Source organism: Geotrypetes seraphini, chromosome 12, assembly GCF_902459505.1.
Source record: "Geotrypetes seraphini chromosome 12, aGeoSer1.1, whole genome shotgun sequence".
Classification (NCBI taxonomy): domain Eukaryota; kingdom Metazoa; phylum Chordata; class Amphibia; order Gymnophiona; family Dermophiidae; genus Geotrypetes; species Geotrypetes seraphini.
The window spans coordinates 1,863,607-1,887,589 of NC_047095.1; the positions used below are offsets into that span (position 1 = coordinate 1,863,607).

The 23,983-nt window shown below is 41.8% G+C and overlaps 1 protein-coding gene across 5 annotated transcripts in view; it reads right to left on the reverse strand.

Annotated features, from left to right (window-relative positions):
• Nucleotides 1–284: 284 nt before the first annotated feature.
• The window catches only part of AXDND1 (axonemal dynein light chain domain containing 1), a 383,395-nt gene continuing 359,696 nt past the window's right edge, over nucleotides 285–23,983 (reverse strand). For 4 of the 5 annotated variants that reach the window (XM_033916370.1, XM_033916373.1, XM_033916369.1 and 1 more), the window contains 4 exons: nucleotides 14,973–15,113; nucleotides 12,834–12,925; nucleotides 5,720–5,850; nucleotides 285–918 (listed from right to left, as the gene is read on the reverse strand). In XM_033916370.1, the coding sequence (XP_033772261.1) occupies nucleotides 821–918; nucleotides 5,720–5,850; nucleotides 12,834–12,925; nucleotides 14,973–15,113 (462 nt within the window). In that variant the 3' untranslated portion in view covers nucleotides 285–820. The remainder of the gene's footprint in view (nucleotides 919–5,719; nucleotides 5,851–12,833; nucleotides 12,926–14,972; nucleotides 15,114–23,983) is intronic. The other variant, XM_033916371.1, reaches the window with a different exon arrangement.

Below are 23,983 nucleotides of genomic sequence, written 5' to 3' on the forward strand. Positions count from 1 at the left end.
AAATATAGGAATCTGAATACTGAATGAGAGCATGCAGTACTGATGCATTGCCTTAGTACTGTCCTCAGCACTACATGTTTGTGTTCAGTAGTCAGACTCCTATATTTGGATTCTCAAGACTTTTCTCCAATTTGTATAAGACTGTACATTACATCTTGGATCCCTGAAAAAGGCATGTTTAGCCGAAACATGGCCCGTGTCGGGTCCTCTTATGACACATGTGGAGCAAGTCTTTTTGTTGATCTTGCTTTTAGCAAGAAAACTTTTAATAAATTACTACCAAAGGTCTGAGAACATTGAGTTTCCACAGTCTCATTTGTTTGGATCTGTTCTTCTTCTCCTGTGGAAACTTGGGTCTTCTTGTTTTTGCTGTCCCTTTAACACTAGGCCTGCAAAGCCAGAGTTCTCTTGATGGAGATGAAAGAAAATGTGTGTGGGTGCATTAGTATGTGGCCTGAGAGAATCATATAAAAGGGTGTGTTCAGATCTGAGTAAATCAGAAAATAGTATAATGACGAAGTGAACTCTAAAAGGGTCATAGCCCATTTATCTTTCTAAAATGCTGGCTGAATTTTCCTTTTCCATGACTATTTAATTCTACAATAGTTGATATTTGCCAAGATCCAAATATCTTGCACTATTCACCCCCTCAAACCAAAGAAAATTTGGGCGTAGGAAGCCTCAGTTAGGGTTTACACAGAGGTCCAAGGATGTTGACAAAGTCCAAGTTTGTTCTGCTCCATGATGCATTAAAAATAAAGCTTCAATAGATAAATGTGATAAAGTGATGCTCATCCTTCTTTATAAAGTGAATGACTCATTATGGAAATTTGGATTTCTTAGATTTAAAGGCTTTTTTCAGTTGACTTCCCATCTTTGAAACCATGGATTCTGCAAGGTCTTCCTCAGGGGGGGGTTCTGAAAAATAGATAAGTAACTTTATGAAACCTAAACTGCACAATTCACTTAAAAATCACCTCATATCTGATTCTGGTTCTAAGCTATTGATATTTTAAACACTCTTCATCTCACTATAAAAATATAAATAAAAAGCTATGTACAGAAACTAGAACCTATATATCTCATACATACGCTTCTATGTTATGCTTTCTTCTTGAAAATAGATTTTGTAAAATGCTCCTATTATGGAATTCCATCCAAAAATGAAATTGATGCCAATATGCATTTTATCCTAACTTTCTCTATAGTGTTTTTCTTTTTTTTTTTTTTTTGTTGGAAAGTTTTAATGCAATTGAAAATGCAATAGTAAAGACAAATGACAATGCAGGTCTGTCAAAAAGAAAGGAAACATCTCCAGTAATATTTCTAGTCCTCATTAACTGAGGAATACAGAAACAGCCCACTAGACCACCAGGATTTTGTGGGAGGGTTGATCAGAATGCAGGGGGGTGCAAAAGTCCATGTCTGCCCCAGGCACCCCCTACCCTTGCTATGCCACTACTCCCATTGATGAGTGACTAAGGAAGTGATGTCTGGATGAGCAGGACAAAAATTTGTCTGTGCATTAGTGCCGCTAATAAAGGAACACTGAGAGGTGGAGGGCTGCTGGACTTCAAACTTCAACGGAAAGAGGGTGTCAGAAATAACATAGGAAATGGAAGCTGATTTGGATCCCAAATTATCCACAGACACAGAAGAGCTTTAAACACTTGGCATTATAAAGCAAAACCAGCACTGGAGTATAGTTGAGATAAATGTTGCCATTTTTGAGTGATTTATTGGAAACACTGGACCTAAGAATTACATTTGCAGACCTCAGTATTAATAACAGTGTTTTGGTTATTAGTTGATTTGGATAGAGGGGTTGGACGATTAGAATCGTGACCCCAGGATGGAGATCTGGAATGTGTGTTATAAGAAATTCTATGATCTGATTCATTATTTTCTATGATGTCCTCTCCTCCTTAGTTTCAGTTTCTAGTTTTGAGTAAATTTATGAAAACCTTTTTTGAAATATATTGTATTTGATTCATAGTATTATCCCCTTTTTTCTATTTAATAAAACAAACTAAGGCCAGTATTGGAAATCCTGCATGGTCTGTATCCCATATATGATGATTTGGTTTAGTATGGTTAGGATAGGCTGGAGTGAAATTCAATGGAAACTCCAGCAGTGGGAACCTAAAGACAATACCGGGTGGACTTCTATGGTCTATCAAAGAAAAGACAATTAAACCATGAATGTATAATGACCATGACTACTGCACAGTCTGGATGGACAGTTCATGTCTTTATCTGCTATCATTTACTATAATTTTGGTTGGAAAGAGGGAGCATGAAGGTTCAGAGACTGGCTAGGAGAATAGGCCCCTTTTTTCTCCTTCCCCCATTGCTTTCTTTAAATTGTTTTTATAGATGTATAAACCACTTAGATAGTAACTTCATGAGCAGTATTTTAATAAAGATGAAATAAGGGCTATAAGGTGGGCTCAGAGGCCGAGTAAGGATTAAGGAGGGACTTAGGGCTAGATTCACTAAGCAAACCGAATGTGTACCGATCGGTTTGCGAGCCCTTTGCGACCCGATTTCCTTCCGACCCGATTCACTAACCTCCGATCCAATTCCAATCCGTGTGTGCAAATGAGAGGAAACGGCATGCAAAGGAAGGACGCGGTTCACTAATTTTTTCCTGACAGACCAACTGGCTGGCCAATCAAAAAACAAGCAACTGGTGAGGACCAGTCGCTTGTATAAAAAACTGTTCTCTGCCCCATCAAAAGCGCCCTGCTTTCTGCCCTCTGCCACCTCTCCTTCACAGAACAGCACCGGAGGATAGCCCTTACCCTGCTCTTGCCGCCCTGACTCTCCTGCTCTCTGCCGCCCTTCCCTGCAGTGTGAGCCCGTAGTTTTAACCTGTGGGTTTAAAGCGGGGCTACACTGCAGGGAAGGGCGGCAGAGAGCAGGAGAATTGGGGCAGCAAAACCCAGCTTCCCACGAAGAGACCGGCATTGGGGGCAAATAGCTGTTAGCTTAAATTACCCAGAATTACAACCAATTTTAAAATTACACGTTTAGAGGCAGGTTCTGCAGCGCAAGGAGAAATCAAAAGTGGATCTAGAGCAGCACATGGGAAGCTTAGAGCCGGGCTGTTCCTGAGCGCCACTTCAACCCCCCAGCTATAGCCCAGCTGGAGCTGAGGCAATTGGTTTCCCGTAGACAATGGCACTCCTTCCCCTGCCCTCGCCAAGACTCTCAGTGCAAAGACATCTCTTAATTTCAGTCTCCTTTACAACATAAGAAAGTTTCCAGTGCGGAGACCATGCGCAGACCACCTACAGTGAAAGCAGATGGTCTGTGAATGCGTCAAGATCACACACTAGCAATATGTACAGTCGGAGGGGGGATGTTCCTCTAATCGCCCTCATTTTAATTTTTTTGTTTGGTGAATTGGTCGGGCCTGCACTAATCGGCCACGGATCGGGCACAGAGAGTCAAGTTAGTGAATCTAGCCCAAAGTGAATGAGTGAGTGGTGGCAGATTGATAGGGAGCTACATCAGGTGGACATATATGTAGGGTTGTTAAATAGGGCAGGAGAGTTTGCAAGATGATAAGTAGGAGGAATGAGGTGTTGAAAAGAAGTGGAAAGAAATGGAGAGAGAGTGTGAGACAGAGGAGAAAGTTGGGTCTGAAAAGATGAGAAGAGAGTGAAAATAAGCTTGGGAAGGAGATGAACAAGTGGTAATTGGAGGCTAGATATGGAGTAAGAGAAAGAATAAAAAGGAGCTGGAAGTTAGGAATAAATGAGCAATACAGGGAAATGGAGAAACATTGGAGAAGGATAAAGTACAGGAGGGCTGAAATAGCACGGAGACAGGCTGGGAAGGAACAGACAGAGATAGAAAACTAACTAGTAGGTACTGTAGATTAGATGCCAAGAGGAAACAGAGAATGAGAGAGGGAGAAGGAGGGGATAAAATCTAGGTACAAGTGCATACGGAGGCAGAAAAGAAAGAAGAAAAAGAAAGGGATCTAAGGAAGTAAGAAAACAGGATGAAGGATAGAAAAAAGAACAATGGAAAAGAAACTATGTACAAGGATTCAGGAGAACAAAAACCAAGAGGAAAATGGAAAAGAGATGCTGGGACCAACACAATTAGTGTTCTATAGGTTGTGAATGGTTTGTTTTGGGTGGTTTGGTTGTTTGTTTGTTTTTTGCATCATTTTGTGGAATGGAGGGAGGTTCCCTCTCAACAAAAACCCAGCAGGTTAGATGTCCAGGTTGCCAGTGCTGCTCACCTGTTTGTGTTCACTGTTGTAAATGGTGCTTTACTTTTCTACAGAGGAGCAGGTTAAAATGTAAGAAATAATTTTTTAAGTATCCAGTAACAGTTTTGGTTATAGCCCTGTCTTCTGTATGTTAGGAAAGGCTATGTTGGGTATTTATTTTTTTCTACATTTCTATTCCACACTATCCAAAGTTCTAGGTGGATTACAACAGACATGTAACATAACATAACTTTATTCTTCTATACCGCCAACAATCAAACGACTTCTAGGCGGTTTACACAGAAGAGAAACTGGACAATCAGCAAAGTACAAAGTATTGAGAATAAAAGTACAATATGTTATCTAAAGTATAGGCCAGGGGTGTCCAACCTGCGGCCCCGTGAATTATTTTGTGCGGCCCGATCAAGGGTGATGCAGTGTTTTCCTCTGCTGCCCCTGGGTGTTTACCGTCTTGCCGACTCCCTCCTCTGTCTTGTTGCAGCGTTTGCGCGGCCCCAGAAACTTTTTTTTTCAGCCAATGCAGCCCAGGGAAGCCAAAAGGTTGGACACCCCTGATATAGACAGTATAAAATTATTGTTAACAATAAAACTTCAGTTAAGAAATAAATTTATCAAATAGTACAGTCTTAATCCCTTTTCGAAATGCGCTGGAAGATTGCACATGCACATTCAACCACTTCCCAAATTAGAACATGGAAAAATCAAAGATTTACTAATGTACAGCATTAAATAAAATAGACAATGAACAGTTAGGGCTCCTTTTACAAAGGCGCGTTAGGCCCTTAACGCGCAGAATAGCACAAACTAAAATGCCGCGCGCACTAGCCGCTACCGCCTCCTCTTGAGCAGGCAGTAGTTTTTCAGCTAGCACGCGCTAATCCAGTGCGTGCGCTAAAAACGCTAGCACACCTTCCTAAAAGGAGCCCTTAGTGATAATTAACAAAAACACCGAACCAAGACAGTTAGACAGTGGGTACACTCATAAAGATCACATAGGCACGAAGGGTATGCAAAAGAGGTGATCCTAAAAACTCCTGGAATCCGGGCAAGTATTAAATATGCTGGGGTCCAGGATAGAAATGTAGTGGGGAGCTCCAAAGCTCAGCATATCATGCTATATCTTGTTCAACTTTACATAGGCTTGAGGCCCCCTGTAACATGGGGACCGAGGGTAATTGCCCTGTTTGCACCCCTTTAAAGATCAATTCTACCTGGGAGATAGATAGCAGCACTTGCTTTTGTTGAGGGTGATACCTACTGACTCAAGGTAGTGTTAAGGGGGTTCAACTTTTTTTTTCCAACCAGTTTTTATAAAGGTGATTAAGAAAGTGCAGTAAATAAATAAATAAATACATAAATAAAATTCTTCAAAGGTGCCCTCCAGTACCTGGTCAGCAAGTGAAGAAATTATTATATATGCAAAAATGCCAAGGAAATGGGAAAAATATAAGAGAGAATTTTTGTAGTCACCTTCTTCTATAATTACTAACTGGTTTTCTAATTTTTGCTCTAATTCCAGTAACCTCTCTTGAGCTATTTTAAGCTGTTCATTCAGATTTGCTGTTATCTCCTCTGCCCTCTGAGCACGCAGCTCTGTCAACCTGCAAGAAAAAGAAACCGGTGTAAGAACAGAGCTATCTACAGAAACTGAAGCAGCCATAGAGGCAAACACACATTATAAGAGCATATACATGTTAGTATTATGTATAGTGTAGGTAGAAAGTCCTAACTACAGCCTGATGCTATAAAAATGTATGGCATCATACAGAGCTATTAGCTATGCAGGAACAAAATTCCAAGATGGCATGTTTCTTAATTGAATTTCTTTCTAAAGTTTTCAAAATTAAATCAAGCAAAGGTTTTCATAATTCTAATAAAACTATCTGAAAGTATATATGTGATACTGCGCAGGGACAGACTGATCATAAGAGGACCCTTAGCAGTAGGATGCCCACTCTCCTGTAGCTTCTATCTAATATAATCACTTGATTAGGGGCCCATGGTCCTTATTGCTTGAGGACTCAGAACACTATCGACTCCTGGTCCTGGGACTATATTTTATACTTATGTGTTAGACTCTGTCATGGTAATTATCCAGCAAGTGTATAACAATTTCTTCTGATTTCATTAGTTGCTTTTACTATTATTGCTATTGCTATTAATACTTATAATTTCTATAGTGCTAGTAGATGTAAGCAGCACTATAAAAGAGCAATCCCTACTCAACAGAGATTACAATCTATTCAAAACAGGACAAATAAGAGATTAGGGTATTTTAGTTATGGAAATAATGAAAACAACATGGGTATTAAATAGGTGACTAGGGGTTAAGATTTAAAAACAGCTGCATAAGGGTGGTCTATTAGCTTGGATTTGAACAAGGCCACAGATGGAACATATATATGACACAGCAAGGTGGAAGTAATAGAGTCTGAAGTTGATGGTAGAGTGGAAGGACACCGATAAAAGTGATTTACTTGATGAGCGGCATTTCTGAGGAGGAGTGTAGGTAGAGAGAAGAGAGGAGAAATATTGAGGAACTGCAGAATGAATGCACTTGTAGGTCAGTAAGAGATGTTTGACTCATATGCAGAAATGGATAGGGAGCCAAGGAAGTGACTTGAGAAGAGTGAGTGTAGTGACATTGGCGAAGATAAGTTGGGCAGCTGAATTTTGAAGAAACTGAAGGGAAGCGAGCTAGTTCAGTGGGAGGTAGAGAGTTGCACGGGGACAGAAATCAAGCCTGTCCCTGCTGGAATCAAACCCTTCCCCGTTCATCCCTGCTGGAATTTAATCCATCCCTGCCCACCCCCGCAAGTAAACTTTTCCATCCCCATAGAAGTAGTTATTTCATTTAATTATACTACTGAATTAAAGGCTCTGGTAGAGACCCATTTACAAATAAGCAAAGACACTTTATTTATTTGGAAATATTAATTGGGAAGAATACGTACTTTGTAAATGGGTCTCTGCCAGAGCATCTAATGTAAATATAAAATATAAATACTCCAGCTGATGAAGACCCCCAAGTTATGTCAGTTGAGGACATCCTCTGAAGGTGGCCGGAAGTCCCTTTTGCCAAGCTTGGCAGGCAGCAGTAGCATCTCTGAGTCACAAATAATGGCATTCAGTGGCTTAGGGATGCTGCCAGCGACTGCTGCACTTGGTGGAGAAGAGTTCTGGCCATCTATGGAGAAGGTCCTCAGCTGGCAGTGCTTGGGGATTCTCACTAGCCACAGCAAGGGTCAGCAAGTACTTCAGCACTGGAGAAATAAAACCAGAAATGCATTTCCTTTTCTTTTGAACACAATATAAAGACATCTGCTATATACATTTCTCAAAGCTAACATATTTGAGTCAATAAATTCCTTTTTTTCCTTTGTTGTCTAGAGATTTATTTTCCATCAAGTTAGTCCCAGTTCCTCTTTTTTTTCTGTTTTCCTGTCTTCTGCAAATTATTCTTCAAGCAGTTGCTGGCCATTGGTTCCTCCTACCATGGTCCAGCATTGCTCTCTTCCCTCCCTCCCATTGTACAACATCCTCCCTCCCTTCCATCCTGGATCATTCTCCCTCTTTTTCCCCTCCCCACTCCTGCACAGCATTTCTTCCTCTCTCCTTCACCCCCATGTGCAACACATCTCCCTTTCTCTCTCACTGTCCATCAAATTTCTCCTTCTATCACCCCTCTCCAGCACCATGCCATATCTCTCCCATGTCCAACATTCCTCCCTCTTGTATCCCTTTCAATCTCTCCCACTATTCCCTCTCCACTACCATATCCATTTCTCCCTCTCATCTTTCTCTTCCCCATTCATATGTACCTCACTCCTCTCCCTTCCTATGCCCAACAATTCTCCTTTATTCCATTCTCCGTGTGCACTCTCTCTCTTTCCCTCTCACTCACACACCCATGCCCCAAAATTCTCCCTTTCTATTCCTCCCTAATCTCAGCATTTCTTTCCCTCCCTCCTTCCATCCTATGTCCCTAGTTTGTGCCCCCTTCCTCTTCTGTCCCAAGTTCATGCTCCCTCCCTGCCTTCTGTGTCCAAACGCGCTCCATCCCTCCCTTCTGTGCCCCTCTCTTCTTCCAACCTTTGTCTCTAGTTCATGCCCCTCCCATGTTCCAACGTGCTCCCTCTTTTATCCCAAGTTCATGCCCCTCCCATATCCCAATGTGCTCCCTCCTTTATCCCAAGTTCATGCCCCCCTCTCCCTTCCATGGCACACATGCACGCTCGCTCAGTTGCCCGCTTCCTCTCAGTGGCCCAACTACTTCCTTGCCCCCCTCCCATGAGACTGTACTGGAGGCATCCAGGTCAGTCGCCTCCTTCCTGCCTTCCAGCTGCATTTACTTCTTTGCAGGACTGTGGGACATTGCTTTGTGGATGGTCGAGTGCAACTGAGGGCAGGAAATGAGGCGCACTACTGAGGTAACATTCGAGCCCCGCAGGATCCCTGTGACCCTAATAGGGGGAACCCTACAGGATCCCCGCAGGCTCCACAGGATTCCCTTTGTCCTCACTCCCGTGCAGCTCTACTACTACTATTTATTATTTCTATAGCACTGAAAAGGGATATGCAGCGCTGTACATTTAACATACAAAAGACAATCCCTGCTCAGAAGAGTTTACAATCTAATTTAGGCAGGACATTACAGGGTTGGGGAGATTATGGTATAGGAAATGATACAGTGGGTATAGGTATCTGAAAGCAGTGAGTGGAAGTTAAGAGTTGAAATCAGTTTCAAAAAAGTGGGCCTTTAGCTTGGATTTGAACACTGCCAGGGATAGAGCATGACGTATTGATTCAGGCAGCCTGTTCCAGGCATACGGTGCCGCATGAAAGAAGGGACAGAGTCTGGAGTTGGCAGTGGAAGAGAAGGGTACAGATAAGAGGGTTTGCCCGATGAACGAAGATCACAGGGGGGAGCATAGGGAGAGATAAGTGAGGAGAAATATTGGGGGAGCTTCAGAGGAAATGCACTTGTAAGTCAGCAAGAGGAGTTTAAACTATATTCGGAAATGGATGGGGAGCCAATGAAGCGACTTGAGGAGAAGGGTAATATGAGAATAGCAGCTCTCATGGAATATGAGTCGCACAGCAGAATTTTAAACAGATTGAAGAGGCAAGAGACAGGTGCGTGGGAGGCCTGAGAGAAATATGTTGCACTAGTGTAGTGGGCAAATGCACAACGGACGAAGATTCAACGCCCGACAACATGATACACGACCTACTCCTACTGGAGCGCTGGTCTTAATGGCGAGATCCTAGCAAGAACGGTAGCAGAACGAGACTTGGGGGTGATCGTCGGTGAGGACATGAAGACTGCCAATCAAGTGGAGCAAGCTTCATCCAAGGCAAGACAAATCATAGGTTGCATACGCAGGGGTTTCGTCAGCCGTAAGCCGGAAGTCATTATGCCATTGTATAGATCCATGGTGAGACCCCACCTGGAATACTGTGTGCAAATCTGGAGGCCGCATTATCGCAAGGATGTGCTGAGACTGGAGTCGGTTCAGAGAATGGCCACCCGAATGGTCTCGGGACTCAAGGATCTCCCGTACGAGGAACGGCTAAACAAATTGCGGCTGTACTCGCTTGAGGAGCGCAGAGAGAGGGGGGACATGATCGAGACGTTCAAGTATCTCACGGGCCGCATCGAGGCTGAGGAAGATATCTTCTTTTTCAGGGGTCCCGCGACAACAAGAAGGCATCCGTGGAAAATCAGAGGCGGGAAACTACGAGGTGACACCAGGAAATTCTTTTTCACTGAAAGGGTGGTTGATCGCTGGAATAGTCTTCCACTGCAGGTGATTGAGGCCAGTAGCATGCCTGATTTTAAAGCCAAATGGGATCGACACATGGGATCTATTCACAGGGCATAGGTAGGGGAGGGACAGTAGGGTGGGCAGACTTGATGGGCCGTGGCCCTTATCTGCTGTCTATTTCTATGTTTCTATGTAATCTAAGCGCGAGGTGATGAGAGTGTGTACAAGGGTTTTGATAGTGTGTTCAGAGAGAAGAGGACAGATTTTTGCAATATTATAGAGGAGGAAGCGATAGGATTTGGCGAGGAGGAAGCGATAGGATTTGGCGGTTTGTTGGATCTGATCAGAGAAGGAGAGAGAGGAGTCAAAGATCATCCCTAGGTTGCAAGCTGACGAGACAGGGAGGAGGATAGTGTTATTCACAGAAATAGAGAACGGTGAGAGGGGGGAGGTGAGTTTAGGCGGGAAGACAAGGAATTCAGTTTTAGCCATATTCAGTTTGAAACGGTGATGAGACATCCAAGCAGCAATGTCGGACAGGTAGGCTGAAATTCGGGTCTGAACACCTGTAGAGATATCCATCTTGGAGAGGTAGATCTGGGAGTCATCAGCATAGAGGTGATATTGAAAACCATGAGAGGAGATCAGCATACCAAGAGAGCGGGTATATACGGAAAAGAGGAGAGGGTCCAGGACAGAGCTTTGGGGTACGCCAATAGACAGCGGGATGGCGGCAGAGGTGGCATTGTACGCTGAAGGTACAATGAGAAAGATAGGAAGAAAACCAGGAGAGAGTGGAACCCTGGAATCCCAGCGAGGACAACCCGTTGAAAAGGAGGTGGTGATCCACAGTGTCGAAGGCAGCGGACAGATCAAGAAGAATGAGGATAGAGTAGAGTCCATTGGATTTGGCCAGGAACAGGTCATTAGAGACTTTAGCTAGGGCAGTTTCTGTAGAGTGGAGATGGTGAAAGCCCTATTGAAGCAGGTCAAGAATATTATGAGAAGAAAGAAAGTCCAGGCAGCAGCGGTGAACAGCACGTTCGAGTAGTTTGGAGAGGAAGGAGAGGAGGGAAATAGGGCAGTAGTTGGAGGGGGATGTAGGGTCTAGCAAGGGCTTTTTAAGGAGGGGTGTAAATACAGCATGTTTGAAGACATCAAGAACTGTAGCAATGGAGAATGAAAGGTTAAGGATGTGACAGATGGGAGAAATTACAGTGGGAGCGATGGATATGAGTAGGCGAGTAGGAATCGGATCAGAGGATTAGGTGGTGGGTTTGGAGGAGGAGAGAAGGTGAGCAGTTTCTTCCTCCGTAACTTCAGAAAAGGAAGAAAGGGTCGTAAGGGTTGTTGAAGGGAGGTCAATAGAGTGGACTGTCGGAAGGGGTGGCAGGGGAGGCGACATTGTTGAGAATTCAAGATGGATCTTGTTATGGAAGAACTCTGCTATCGTCTGGGGGAGAGTGAAGAGGGGATGTGAGGCGGGGGCACTTTGAGTAAAGAGTTGAGTGTGGCAAAGAGATGGCGAGGGTTGGCACTAAGAGAGTTAGTTAAATGGTTGTAGTAGTCCTGTTTGGCAAGCGAGAGGGTAGATTGGAAGGACGTCAGCATGAATTTGAAATGAATGAAGTCAGCAAGCGTGCGGGATTTAAGCCAAAGACGTTCAGCAGTTCGGGCACAGGAGCACAGATAATGGATTTTGGGGGTCAACCAGGGCTGGGGTTTGGCACGTCTTACAGGACGGGAAATGGAAGGGGCAAGGGTATTAACAGAAGATGAGCAAACGGAGTTATAGGAGAGGACAGCTTCATTGGTAGACTTGTTTGACATAGTAGTAGAAAGAAGAGATGAGACAGTGGTAGAGAGCATGTCAGGGTCAATAGCCTGAAGGTTTCTAAACATACGGGTAGTGATCGGGGTCAGGGTTGGGGAGGAGGGTGATGAGTTGTGAAGGTTAACAACTGATGGTCAGAGATGGTAAGATTTGAGGTGCAGAATTTGGTGATAGAGCAGTTGGAGAAGAGGATGAGATTAAGGCAGTGGTCTTTCTGGTGAGTAGGGTGGTGGAGCACAGTTGGAGCGAGAAACCTAGACATATAGGAATCAGCATGGATATTGAGGAGTCAAACTCAGTGAGGAAGGAGGAGAAGGATTTGTCAGGGGATCGGTAAATAACTGCTACTCTGAGAGACAGGGGGGTGAATAGACTGATGGAGTGAACTTCAAAGGAGGGAGAACAGCGAGATTGAGGTGAAGGGGTTGATATTTACAAGATGGTGAGAGTAAGAGTCCAACACCGCCTCCATGACAATCTGAGTGAGACGTGTGTGAGAAAAAGTACCTTCCATGACAAAGGGCAGCAGCTGTAGTGGAGTCTTCAGGGCAGATCCAGGTTTCAGGTAGTGCTAGCAGGTGAAGCTTTTTAGAAAAAAAGAGGTCATGGATGAAGGTAAGTTTGTTAGATACGGAGCGGGCATTCCACAGGGCACATGAGAAGGGCAGGGAGGAATGAGGGACAAGAGGAACAGAAATAAGATTTGTTAGACTGCAGCGCAATCCCCACGAGTAGGCTGAGGGATGATTGGGAGGACCGGGATTAGGATCGATGTCCCCAGCAGAGAGCAAGAGAAGGAGTAGGAGGATACGAGAGTGTGTAGGAGAGGCATGGGGGCTACACCATGGTAGAGATACATATAAGTAGAGTGGGGATCTCTGTATGAAAGGGAGAGAGTGTAGTAGCTGTAAGGCTGAGAAAAGAGTGGGGGAGAAGTGAGAGGGTGAGGTGGTAAAGCTGTGATACAGGTTCCCAAACTTACAGAAGCTGGTGCTGTAGATTATCCAGTGAGACCAGTGAATTAAATGCTTCATAGGCTTTTGCAGTCTGTGGTTTGCTGACACTTACTGTACACTAGAGAGATAATGAACAAACCCATGAAAGCACAATGTACCTCTATGATAAAGATAATTACATCTTCTTACCTATCAAAATGGTTTATGATTGATCATTTAGTCATCTCTTGAGGTAACATACAGTCATAGAACCACATTTAAAAAATAAGCAGATAACTTATTCACTTATCTTGATACCTGGTATTTGGCACCCTATCTGTTCAGTCTATTGTTTAATTTGATGACTTACTTAAGATAGTATCTCTAAATGAGTTACAATGAAAAGTATATCAAATAACATACAATACATGAACATGATGAATATGCAGATTTAGTAAAACTCAGCGTTAAGTGCCATAATACTTGATTTTATCTGTATGATTTGTGACTTTTATCCATTTTTATGTCTCTGTCTTTTTATATGGTATTATATACAATAACTTTTCCTTTTTTAAGGTTTATGTTAGGGAAGCAACAAGGTTAAAAGGAGACATTGTAAAGTTAAATAATGTATTAAAACTAATGGCAAGAATGTCTAGTCTTTGTAGATTGCCTCACAGTGAAAACCTAAATTTCTATCCTAGGAATGATTGCTTCTAAGAGTAACTAGCCACTGGCTCTCTATGTTTATTAGAGTCGTCTTCATTGTTACCAAAATGTCATTGAGCAGACTATGTGAAGTGTGTGGAGACTTTCTTTTACATTATAGTGGACACCTGCCTACATCAATCAGATTATAATTACAATCCAGCTGGAAACTCAAAGAGAGACCAAGGGCTAAATTCACTAACCTTACCGCTCCATGAGCATTCTGATCTGATCCGTGGCCGGGTGACCGATTCATGACGAGTCTGCATGCAAACTGACTCGGTTGGAGGCATGCCCCACATTGACTGCATGAATTGTTGCAGAGTGATCCAGACACATGCGCAGCCCATCTTCTTTGCCTGTAGATAGTCTGCGCATGCGCTTGCTCTCTTGACTTCCGTCTCGTCGCCCATGACCACTTTGACTCTCCCAGTAACTCTGTCTTTCATCCCTCCTGGCTCCGGTGCCTGAGTTGTGGCGGCAGCGCCCACTGCTCTCCTTCGCCGCTTTTTTGGCTCTCGTGAGGGAGTCCCCTGGCCACCCCTCAGCGTTTCCCTGCCTCCCCACCGAAGCCCTTTCCCCTTTCCACTGGCTCAGCTGACTGAGTCCTGCCGGCAGTGCTCGCTCTCCCTGTCCTCCTTCACTGTCCTTTTTCTGCCGGTTCCGACACCCATAGTGCAGCCCCACTTTAAACCCGTGGGTTAAAAGGGCAGGGAAGGTCAGCATATTGCAGTTGGCGTTGAAGCACAGTGAAAAAAAAAATTGTATGCTGCTGGGAATGACTGTTTCTGTGTAGGCAGTTTGGGATTTTGCTTTTGAAACTACTGTAAAGTCGGGGCATCAGAGAGCAGGAGAGTCAGCTTCTTTTTGGATTGGCCAGCCCAGTCGGTGTTCCTTCTTCTCTTTAGTGAATCGCTGCCTTCCTACCTTGCATGTGCGGATCGGAGGTTGATCGGCCACGAGGTTAGTGAATCAGGTCGAAGGAAAAATGGGTCGGTACACGATCGCAAACACGATCGGTGGGCTTAGTGAATCTAGCCCCTAGTCCTGACTGCACAGAATCAAACTATCCTTTCTTCTGTACATACAGTCCCTGTCATGTTTTCTTCTTCATAACACACACAAGGCTTTACTACCTTATAATGTTCTTTATTATAACTGAACATGATAACCATTTCTGTACCCCGCCTCCTTTTTTTTTGAACTTTAACTTCTTGCTGCTAGCTAAAGGACTAAGAAATTAAAGGCACAGTGTTATTAATATCATAGGCATTGCATAGACAAAATAGTCCCAATTAAAGCCAGTTCAGATACATTTGCAGTGGAGTGTGGGAGAAGCTTATGATACATGGTGGGAGAAGTTATTTTGAATAAATGGGAAAATCAATGAAAGTATGAAACCAACAGCACTAAAAATTATTACATCAATGCATGCATCCATTTTAAAGTACACACAAGCCTAATTCTGAGATTATTACCCCTGGTGACAGTGCCTCTTCTTTCACCTTTATGGACTTCTGAAAGATGTTGGCGTCATGACCAATGATCTTCATGAAATCATAGTTCAATCTATGAGTTACATTAGGCAGAGATGATTTGGAAGTTGATGTACAGGAATCCTGTAAGTAGATATAAATAAGAGGAGACAAAAATGGATATCTGATCACATAGGGGTCCTTTTACTAAGACTATAATGGACACATTAGCGTTTAGCATACTAAAACAGCTAGCACGCCTTAGTAAAATGACCCCACAGTAAGGGGCTCATTTTCAAAAGAGAAAAATGTCTAAAAAGTGGCCTAAAGTGCAAGATGGGTGTTTTCATCACCAAACCATCCAAATCGCTATTTTCAAAACCTGTTTTCTATATGAACTTTTTCTTCACCAAGCCATCCAAATTGCTATTTTTGAACCCTATTTTCTAGGGGGGGGCGTGGCTTGGCAACGCATCAAAATGGTCAGGTGAGTGTTGAGCTCCTCGCTGACAGGCATCGTTGGAATTAAGTATAAGTTACAAAGTAAATTTTTTTTCTCTTAAAATTGAGTGGTTTGGATGCAGAATGGCTAATGGGAGGCAGGCAAAGATTGATTCGGCTTTTGCGACCGCTACAGGTAGTGCAAAAAGATCAAAACCCGAGTCGGCTACCCCTTCAAAAATTCCGCTCCCTATAAAACCCAAAGAAAACAATGAAGTTTTGGCTGAACTTCGAGGGATAAGGGAGATTGTGTTGGATAACGCACAAAAACTTCAGGAGGTCAAGGAAGAGGTTGCCAGCCTCACAAAGCAACTACAACTTGCTAATGTAAAAGTAGAACAGCTGGAGAAGAGAGTTGAAATAACTGAAGCGGAGATACTTCAGTACAAGCTGGATCGGGCAAAAATTGAAGTCCTGACGAGGGATCTAGAAGATTGTGCAAATAGGGAGAGAAGAAATAATTTAAGGATTTTAGGTTTGCCAAAAGGGATTGAAAAAGAGGATCCAATACCATTTTTGGAGAACTTTTTGCCAAAAATTTTGCCTCTTAACATGAAGTATCCTTTGGAGGTTGAACGGACCCATATGATCCCAGCTAGAAGATCCAACCATCAAACGGGGCCACGGTCATTTATTTTTAAACTACATAGATTCCAGCAAATGATGGAGGTAGTCAAGCTGGCAAAGGAACACAGAAACTTAAAATGCCAGGACTCCAAGATAATGATCGTGCCCAACCTTGTGATGGCTACTGCCAATTGAAGGAAAAGATTTTTGGAGCTACGGCCACAACTTAGGCAACTTGGTGCCAAGTTTGGATTAATTTGGCTGGAGCTACAGCCTCAGCATCCTGGGGTTGTGGGTTCAAACCCCGCGCTGCTCCTTGTGACCCTGGTCAAATCACTTAATCCTCCATAGCCCCAGGTACGTTAGATAGATTGTGAGCCCACCGGGACAGATAGGGAAAATGCTTGAGTACCTGACTGTAAACCACTTAGATAATCTTGATAGGCGGTATATAAAATCCTAATAAAACTTGAAACTTGAATTTATCCTGCTGTAATGAGGGTAACTTACGCTAACAAAACAATGAGCTTCGAGGACCCTGATATGCTTCAGGAATTTTTGAATCAAAATGGAGAGCCAATGTCCTCATAATCCTAAGTTAAATGACTTTACTCAGTTGTTTTCCTATATATATTATTTTTGATTGTTTTAGAAACAATATTTATTTTATTTTGTTTCATTTCTGCATTTGAAGATTGAAATGGATATGGAGTCAGACTGATAAAGTCGGGGGACTGAATGTGAGGGGCAATGTGGTTTTTAACCTGAATAGAAACATAGAAACATAGAAGATGATGGCAGAACAAGTATTCCCACTCTAATGACCCATCCCCTAAATTCTTCACTGAAGTGATCCCACATGCTTATCCCATTTTCTCTTAAAGTCCAGCGTGCTGCTGGCCTGAATTAACTGCAGTGGAAGACTATTCCAATGATCAACCACCCTTTCGGTGAAGAAGTACTTCCTGGTGTCACTATGAAATCTCCCACCCCTGAGTTTCAACGGATGTCCTCTTGTCGCCATAGGTTCTTTAAGAAAAAAGATATCCTCTTCTACCTCAATACGGCCTGTGACATATTTGAACATCTCAATCATGTCTCCCCTCTCTCTATGCTCGAGTGAGTATAGCTGCAACTTATGAGGAGGATTGGCTGGCTCTAAAGCCTTGCATGATTGGTTCCTGATAGGACTGTGGCGATTATGCTTTATGGCTGCGAAGTATGGAATGGATTGTGTCCTGCAGCATTAATTACAGACTCGAATTCTGGGAGATGTCGGTGCTGCACTGTCACAGAAGATTAGTTCTTGAATGGAGGATCATAACAGTCTTGGAAATTTTTGAATTAATTGATGGTATATATCAGGGGTGCCCACACTTTATGGGCTTGCGAGCTACTTTTGTAATGACTAAGTCAAAATGATCTACCAACAATAAAATTTAAAAAAAACACAAAGCACACTGAAAGGCAGAGAAAATGTTAATTATTCATATTCCGGGTTTTTTCAAAGAGGTCACGGCAGATGACTCTATGCAATGTCACCTCAGTAACAAAATACAAAAATAGACAAATACACCCCCTCCCTTTTTACTAAACCACAATAGTGGTTTTAGCACAGGGAGTTACGCTGAATGCCTCACGCTGCTCTCAATGCTCATAGGCTCCCTGTGCTAAAAAACGCTATTGCGGTTTAGTAAAAGGGAGCCATAGTGCAAAATACAGACAGCAGATATAAATTCTCAAAACCGACACATTTTGATCACTAAATTGAAAATAAAATCATCTTTCCTACCTTTGCTGTTTGGTGATTTCATGAGTCTCTGGTTGCACTTTCTTCTTCTGACTGTGCATCCAATCTTTCTTCCTTTCTTTCAGCCTCCTGTATGTTTCCTCTCCTCCAGACCTCATTCTCTCCCTCAACTTTTTCTTTCTGTCTCCCTGTTCCCCCTTCTTTCTGTCTCCCTGTCTGCCCACTTTCTTTCTTTCTCCGTGCCCTCCCCAAGCCACTCGGTTTGCTGCCACCGCCATCGGAGAACAGCCCCCAAGCCACCGCCGTCCCAAGCTTTCCCTGCAAAAGCGTTGCGCTGACCAGCATTCAGCTCCCTGACGTCAATTCTGACATATGAGAGGAAGTTCCGGGCCAACAAGGCATTTCTCCTCATTCCATCCAGCCAGAGTCTCATCTCTCCTTGATCCAGCATTTCCCTTCTGTGTCTGTCAGAATTACCATTCCACCTATTTTCCAGCATCACCCTTCTTTGTGTCCATCTCACCTATATCCCTATCTCACCACTTTTTCAGAATCTTCATTTGTCTCTGTCCTTGTCTTTACCCTATGTTCACCATTTGCCCTTTCAATGTCTTTATCTCCCCCCCCCCCACTTTTTCAGCATTACTTCTATGTCTCTATTTCACCTCCTCTTCATGTCCCCTCTGTATCTCTATCCTTATTCAGTAGGTCCTGCTTACCTTTTCTCTTCTTTGTGTCACTATCTCCATTTTCAGCTTTCCCCCCTTTTCCTTTGTTACTGCACCCTGTAGCCAGAATCTTTCCACCCTCCCTCCACTCCGGCCCAGCCCAGTATGAAATATTTCCTTTTGTTTCCCTCCCCTCTCTCTTTCTCTTCTCCTCCCTCACCCATGAATCCTGCATCTGGCCTTCTCCCTTCTACCTGCACCTGGCAACACCCCCCTGCTCCACGGCTCTCTTAAGCAATTCGTCAGCAGCGATGATCAAGACAAGTTGCTGACATCGAGGCCTTCCCTCTACGAGTCCCACCTTTGTGGAAAAAGGAAGTTGAAACAAGTGGGACTCGCAGAGGGTAGGCCCCGACGTCAGAAACTTGTGTTGATCGCTACTGCTGAGTTGCCGAAGAGAGCCGCGGAGCAGTGGGTGTGGCCGGAAGCAGGTAGAAGGGAGAGGGAGATAGGAAGGCTGTAGAAGCTCCGGAGCATGACACCGACCCCGGCCAGGATGATTTCTTTTTCAGGCTGCTGCTGCCGCTGCCACGCTCCCCTCCCCCCCTAAAGTGGATGCCTGGCATCGGCGTCTTTGACGTCGGGGAGAGGAAGGCTGATAGGCCCGGTAGATCGGGACGGCAACACGAGTCTATCACGGAGCCCGGGATGGGCTCTGCGATCAACTCACGTTGCCTTCCTGAGCTACCGTTCGATCGCGATCGACATGTTGGGCACCCCTGGTATATGTGATATTGACACAGAAATCACTTTGGAGGATTTGATAATTGGTTGGGGAAGTGATGTCATCAAAAGGTTTCTTCATGTCAGCTTTCATGTCTTTATATCTGTATGTCAGAGAAGAATGGTAGTCCGGTTGTGTAAGAGACTTTCATTCTGAAGATTCTTCAGGCTAACATGATGGAAATATTTATTAGCTTTGGCTAATGGCTCTGAGTGTTGTGGATTGGAAAGTTTCCTGGAGTAATAATTACATGCTCGAATGTTGGGAGAGATATCGAATCGATGAAGGCAGGGGAGTGACATTTCCTGAATGCAGATTTCTAAAATGAGTTGAACTATTATAGTCTTGGAAATATGGTGCAGGCAAGCGACTTCAACCTGAAGATTCTTCATGTCAGCAAGTTGAAATGTATGAAGATATATGAGTCACTTTTGATAAACTTTTGGTATTTTTATTTATTTGATAAGACTGGTGGTTTTTAGGTTTTTCTTTGTTTTAGTTTTTTTCTCAAATCTATGGGATTTATTATTAAAATTTCTTATAATAGGGTGTTTTAATATCATTCTGAGGTTTGAGGGGGTTTTCTAATTTAGCTAGCTTAGTAATGATACTTATGTGCTAAATTGGTTTTAATATTTTGATTAATTAGCTAATATTTAATTTTTAAACTGCATGATATCTTTAATAGGATTACTTCAATTCTTGATCTTATAAAAGGATAAATTCACAATTAGGTAGAGAGTCTTGTATTAGTAATTAATTAATTGGGAGAGGGGGTTATTGGGGGGGATGGATATGTATTTTAGATTTTAGATCCGGGGGAATTATAAATCTATCGAGAAAACAGAATATTTTATGGGATTTTCTGTGGTTCATTTTTTAAAAAAATAATGGAATTTAAATTTTTTTCATTAACTGTTAATGGCCTCAACCATCCAATTAAAAGAAAGAAAATGCTTAATTTTATGAAACAACAGAATGCGGATGTATGCTATTTCCAAGAAACACACTTGGCTGCAGAATCAAAAAAACTAGAGGGAGGATGGGTAAAAAACATTGTTTTTCTGCCTCTGCTGTGGGAAAGAAAGCTGGGGTAGCAATTTTAGTTCATAAGAAGTGTTCAGCTATGTTTAAATTAATTGCTGCAGATTCCCTAGATAGATGGATTCATGTGGATATGAGCTTGGGAAATAATATGCTGGTGCTCGTCAATGTGGACCGCTGAGCAGGATGGACCAAGGGTCTGCCTCAGCAGAGGCAACTTCTTATGTTCTTATGTTCTTAATGTATATGCCCCTAATTCGAATCAAATAAAATTTTTCAAAACTCTGCAAAAGCTGATATTACCACTGGCTACTTCTAGTAAAGTAGTGGCACGGGATTTTAATGCTGCTATGGATCCATTGATGGATAAAAAACCAAGTAGAATTTTGAAATCATTAGGATTAGAAAATCTAATACAATCTTGTGGTTTGAAATATATATGGTGGATTCATTTTAATGATCGGGAATTTTCATTTTGCTCCCAGGTTCATAAATCATTTTCACGAATAGATTATATTTTTGTTTCAGATCAATTAGTTCAACAGGTAATAAAAGCTACCATAGATCCAATTATATTGTTAGATCATGGTGGAGTTTGGGTAGAATTTAAATTTGCTGAACAGGATAATAGTAGACCTGTGTGGAGATTTAATAATACACTGCTTGGAGATTCAAACTTTCTTGAAGAATTTCAGTTAAAAATGAATGAATATTTCCAAATTAATGGAAATCTCAGATGAAATCTCTTTAGAAACCTTGTGGGATGCTTTTAAAAGCAACCATGAGGGGGCAAATCATTTCATACTCAGCATATATTAGGAAACAACTCAAAAGGGAATTTTCTAATTTGGAACAGGAAAGATTTTGGAGTTGAAATTGGCTAAAAAGTGGGAACAAATTACCTTGCAGGCCCTTTTAAAAGCTAAAGGAAAATACAAAGAGATTTCGTCACAGTTGGCCAGGAAGGATTTGTTTTCACAGCAAGCATTGTATTATGCTTGAGTACCTGATTGTAAAAACCGCTTAGATAACCTTGATAGGCGGTATATAAAATCCTAATAAACTTGATAAACTATGGAAACTCGAATAAAGTGGGAAGAGTATTGGCAAATTATCTCAAAGCAAAGAAAAGAAAGACAAAAATTGTGGCAGTTAAAGATGAGAAAGGTGATACCTATACTTAAATTGGACCTATTTTAAAACAATTCCTGAACTTTTATAATGCTTTATATTCTTCTGAGCTTTATTCAAACAAGGAGCTAGAGGGTTTAGAATTTTTAAAATTAATTAAGGGACCAAATATTCCTGAGCAAATAAAAGGAAGTATGCTAAAAGAATTACAGACAGCGTTGAAATCTCTTAGAATTGGATCCGCTCCAGGTGGTGATGGTTTCACTGTAGAATTTTATAAATCATTTCAAAGCACCTTATTATCACATCTGTTAAATTTATATCGGGTTCAATTGACTAAAGGTTGCATTACAGATACTATGGCAGAATCCTTAACTATAGTTTTGCCGAAGCCAAATAAAGATCCCATATTAGTCTCAAATTACAGTCCTATTTCTTTAATTAATGTAGATGAAAAACTTCTGACTATGTTATTGGCTTTGCGCTTGGCCAAAGCTCTCCCTTATATTGTTGGTATGCATCAAACGGGGTTCGTTGCTCAGAGACACTCTTCCAATAATACTAGATTGGCTTTTCATATGCTAAATTTAACAAAAGACATGAACGATCCAGCCTTCTCTGTGTCCTTGGATGCAGAGAAGGCTTTTGATCGTGTGGAATGGACTTTCATGTATCAAGCAATAGATTGGTTTGGTATTGCTTCTGGATTTATTCAAATGATTCAAACTTTGTATAGCTCCCCTGCTGCTAGATTGTATATTAATAATAATTTCGCAGAGCGTTTCTGTTTGCAGAGGGGAGTTAGACAAGGGTGTCCATTATCTCCTCTACTGTTTGATATTGTTTTAGAACCCTTGTTATTGGCTATTCAACAGGCAGATGAGATACAGGGTATTCCTTCGGCAGGTCGGGAATACAGGGTTTCTGCTTATGCAGATGACATATTGCTTCATTTGAAGAATCCTGAAACAACCATTCCACATTTACTGGATTTGATAGAGAATTTTGGGAAATTTTCAAGATATAAGATAAATTGGAGTAAATCAGAGGTTCTTCCGCTTAATGTACATTGTATAAAAGGTTTATTTGATTCATTCCCCTTTCTTTGGAAGGAAGAAGGGATAAAATATCTAGGTATATCTAGGTATATCTAGGAGACAATGAAAGTAAATGAAAAATCTTTATTGCAGAAGGTCACAGAAATGTGTGAGCATTGGAATCCATTACATCTGTCTTGGTGGGGAAGAGTTGAAACTATGAAAATGATGATTCTGCCTGTGGTTTGTTACCAAATGGGAATGTTGTCAGTTTTTTTTCCTGGGTCTTTTTATAAAAAATTGAATAGCATTCTTACAAAATTTATTTGGCATGGTAAAATTGCAAGATTTGCTCTAGTATCTTTACAAAAGCCAATTGCGGAGGGTGTAGTAAATTTTCCTAACTTTTATAGGTATCATCAATTCTATATTATATGTCAGGGTATGTATTGGATCCTTCCAGAGCTCATGGAAAATTTTCCAGATTGGTTGAGGTTGGAATAGCAACTTATATCACCATTGAGATTGATAAAATAAACAAATGACAAAAACCATTCACAAAACTCAAAAAAGAGACACCGATTCCAAAGCTATTTATTAAAATTTACTATAAACCTTAAATCTAATTGTTTAAAATATTTAAATTATTAATTAATTATTACGGGAAAATGCCTCAGACTTAGGAGTAAATCTTTCCTGCTGGAACTATTCAAGAGAAGAATGAATTAATCTCTTGCCTCCTTATAACATCACAGGCTAATTCCCCACTTCCCTACCAAGCGAGGCAAGATTAATTCATAATTTAATGGGTTTATAGTAAATTTTAATAAATAGCTTTGGAATCGGTGTCTCTTTTTTGAGTTTTGTGAATGGTTTTTGTCATTTGTTTATTTTATCAATACAGTATTCAAATTTTTGTTGTTTTGTTGTTACCATTGAGATTGAGTCATGTGTTAAGTATTAAGATGCCCAGGTTATACAAAGACAATAGAATGCTAGTTGATACATGGAAAACATTAAAATGTGTGAATAATTTAACACCTAATCCCATTTATAAATTAACTTATCAAACCATATGGCTGAACTCCAAAATTCAAATTGGTGGATTTAAAGTCATCTGGAAATATTGAATGAAGGCGGGTATACGCACTTTGGATGATGATATTTCTGATGGTAAGCTGCTTCATTTTTCACAACTGCAACACAAATTTGGTCATAATAAATCACAAATTTATAGATGGTTGCAGTTGAAGCAGGCCATTCAGGAGGGATTCCCTGAATGGAAAAATCTTAGTAATCAGAATAGTTTGCCGTTCTTATGTTTTCAGGTGGACTTCCTGGGATACCAGGCCACTCAGTGGTATAAGTTAATATCTGGATTTTTAAATAAGAAACCAAAAACTGGTCTACGGGACATTTGGAGCATTGAGATAAAGCATCAAATTACTGCGGCTCAATGGCCACGAATTTGGACTTGGAGGATGAGATGTACAGTGTCGGCATCTATGAGACAAACTTGGTTTTTTCTGTTA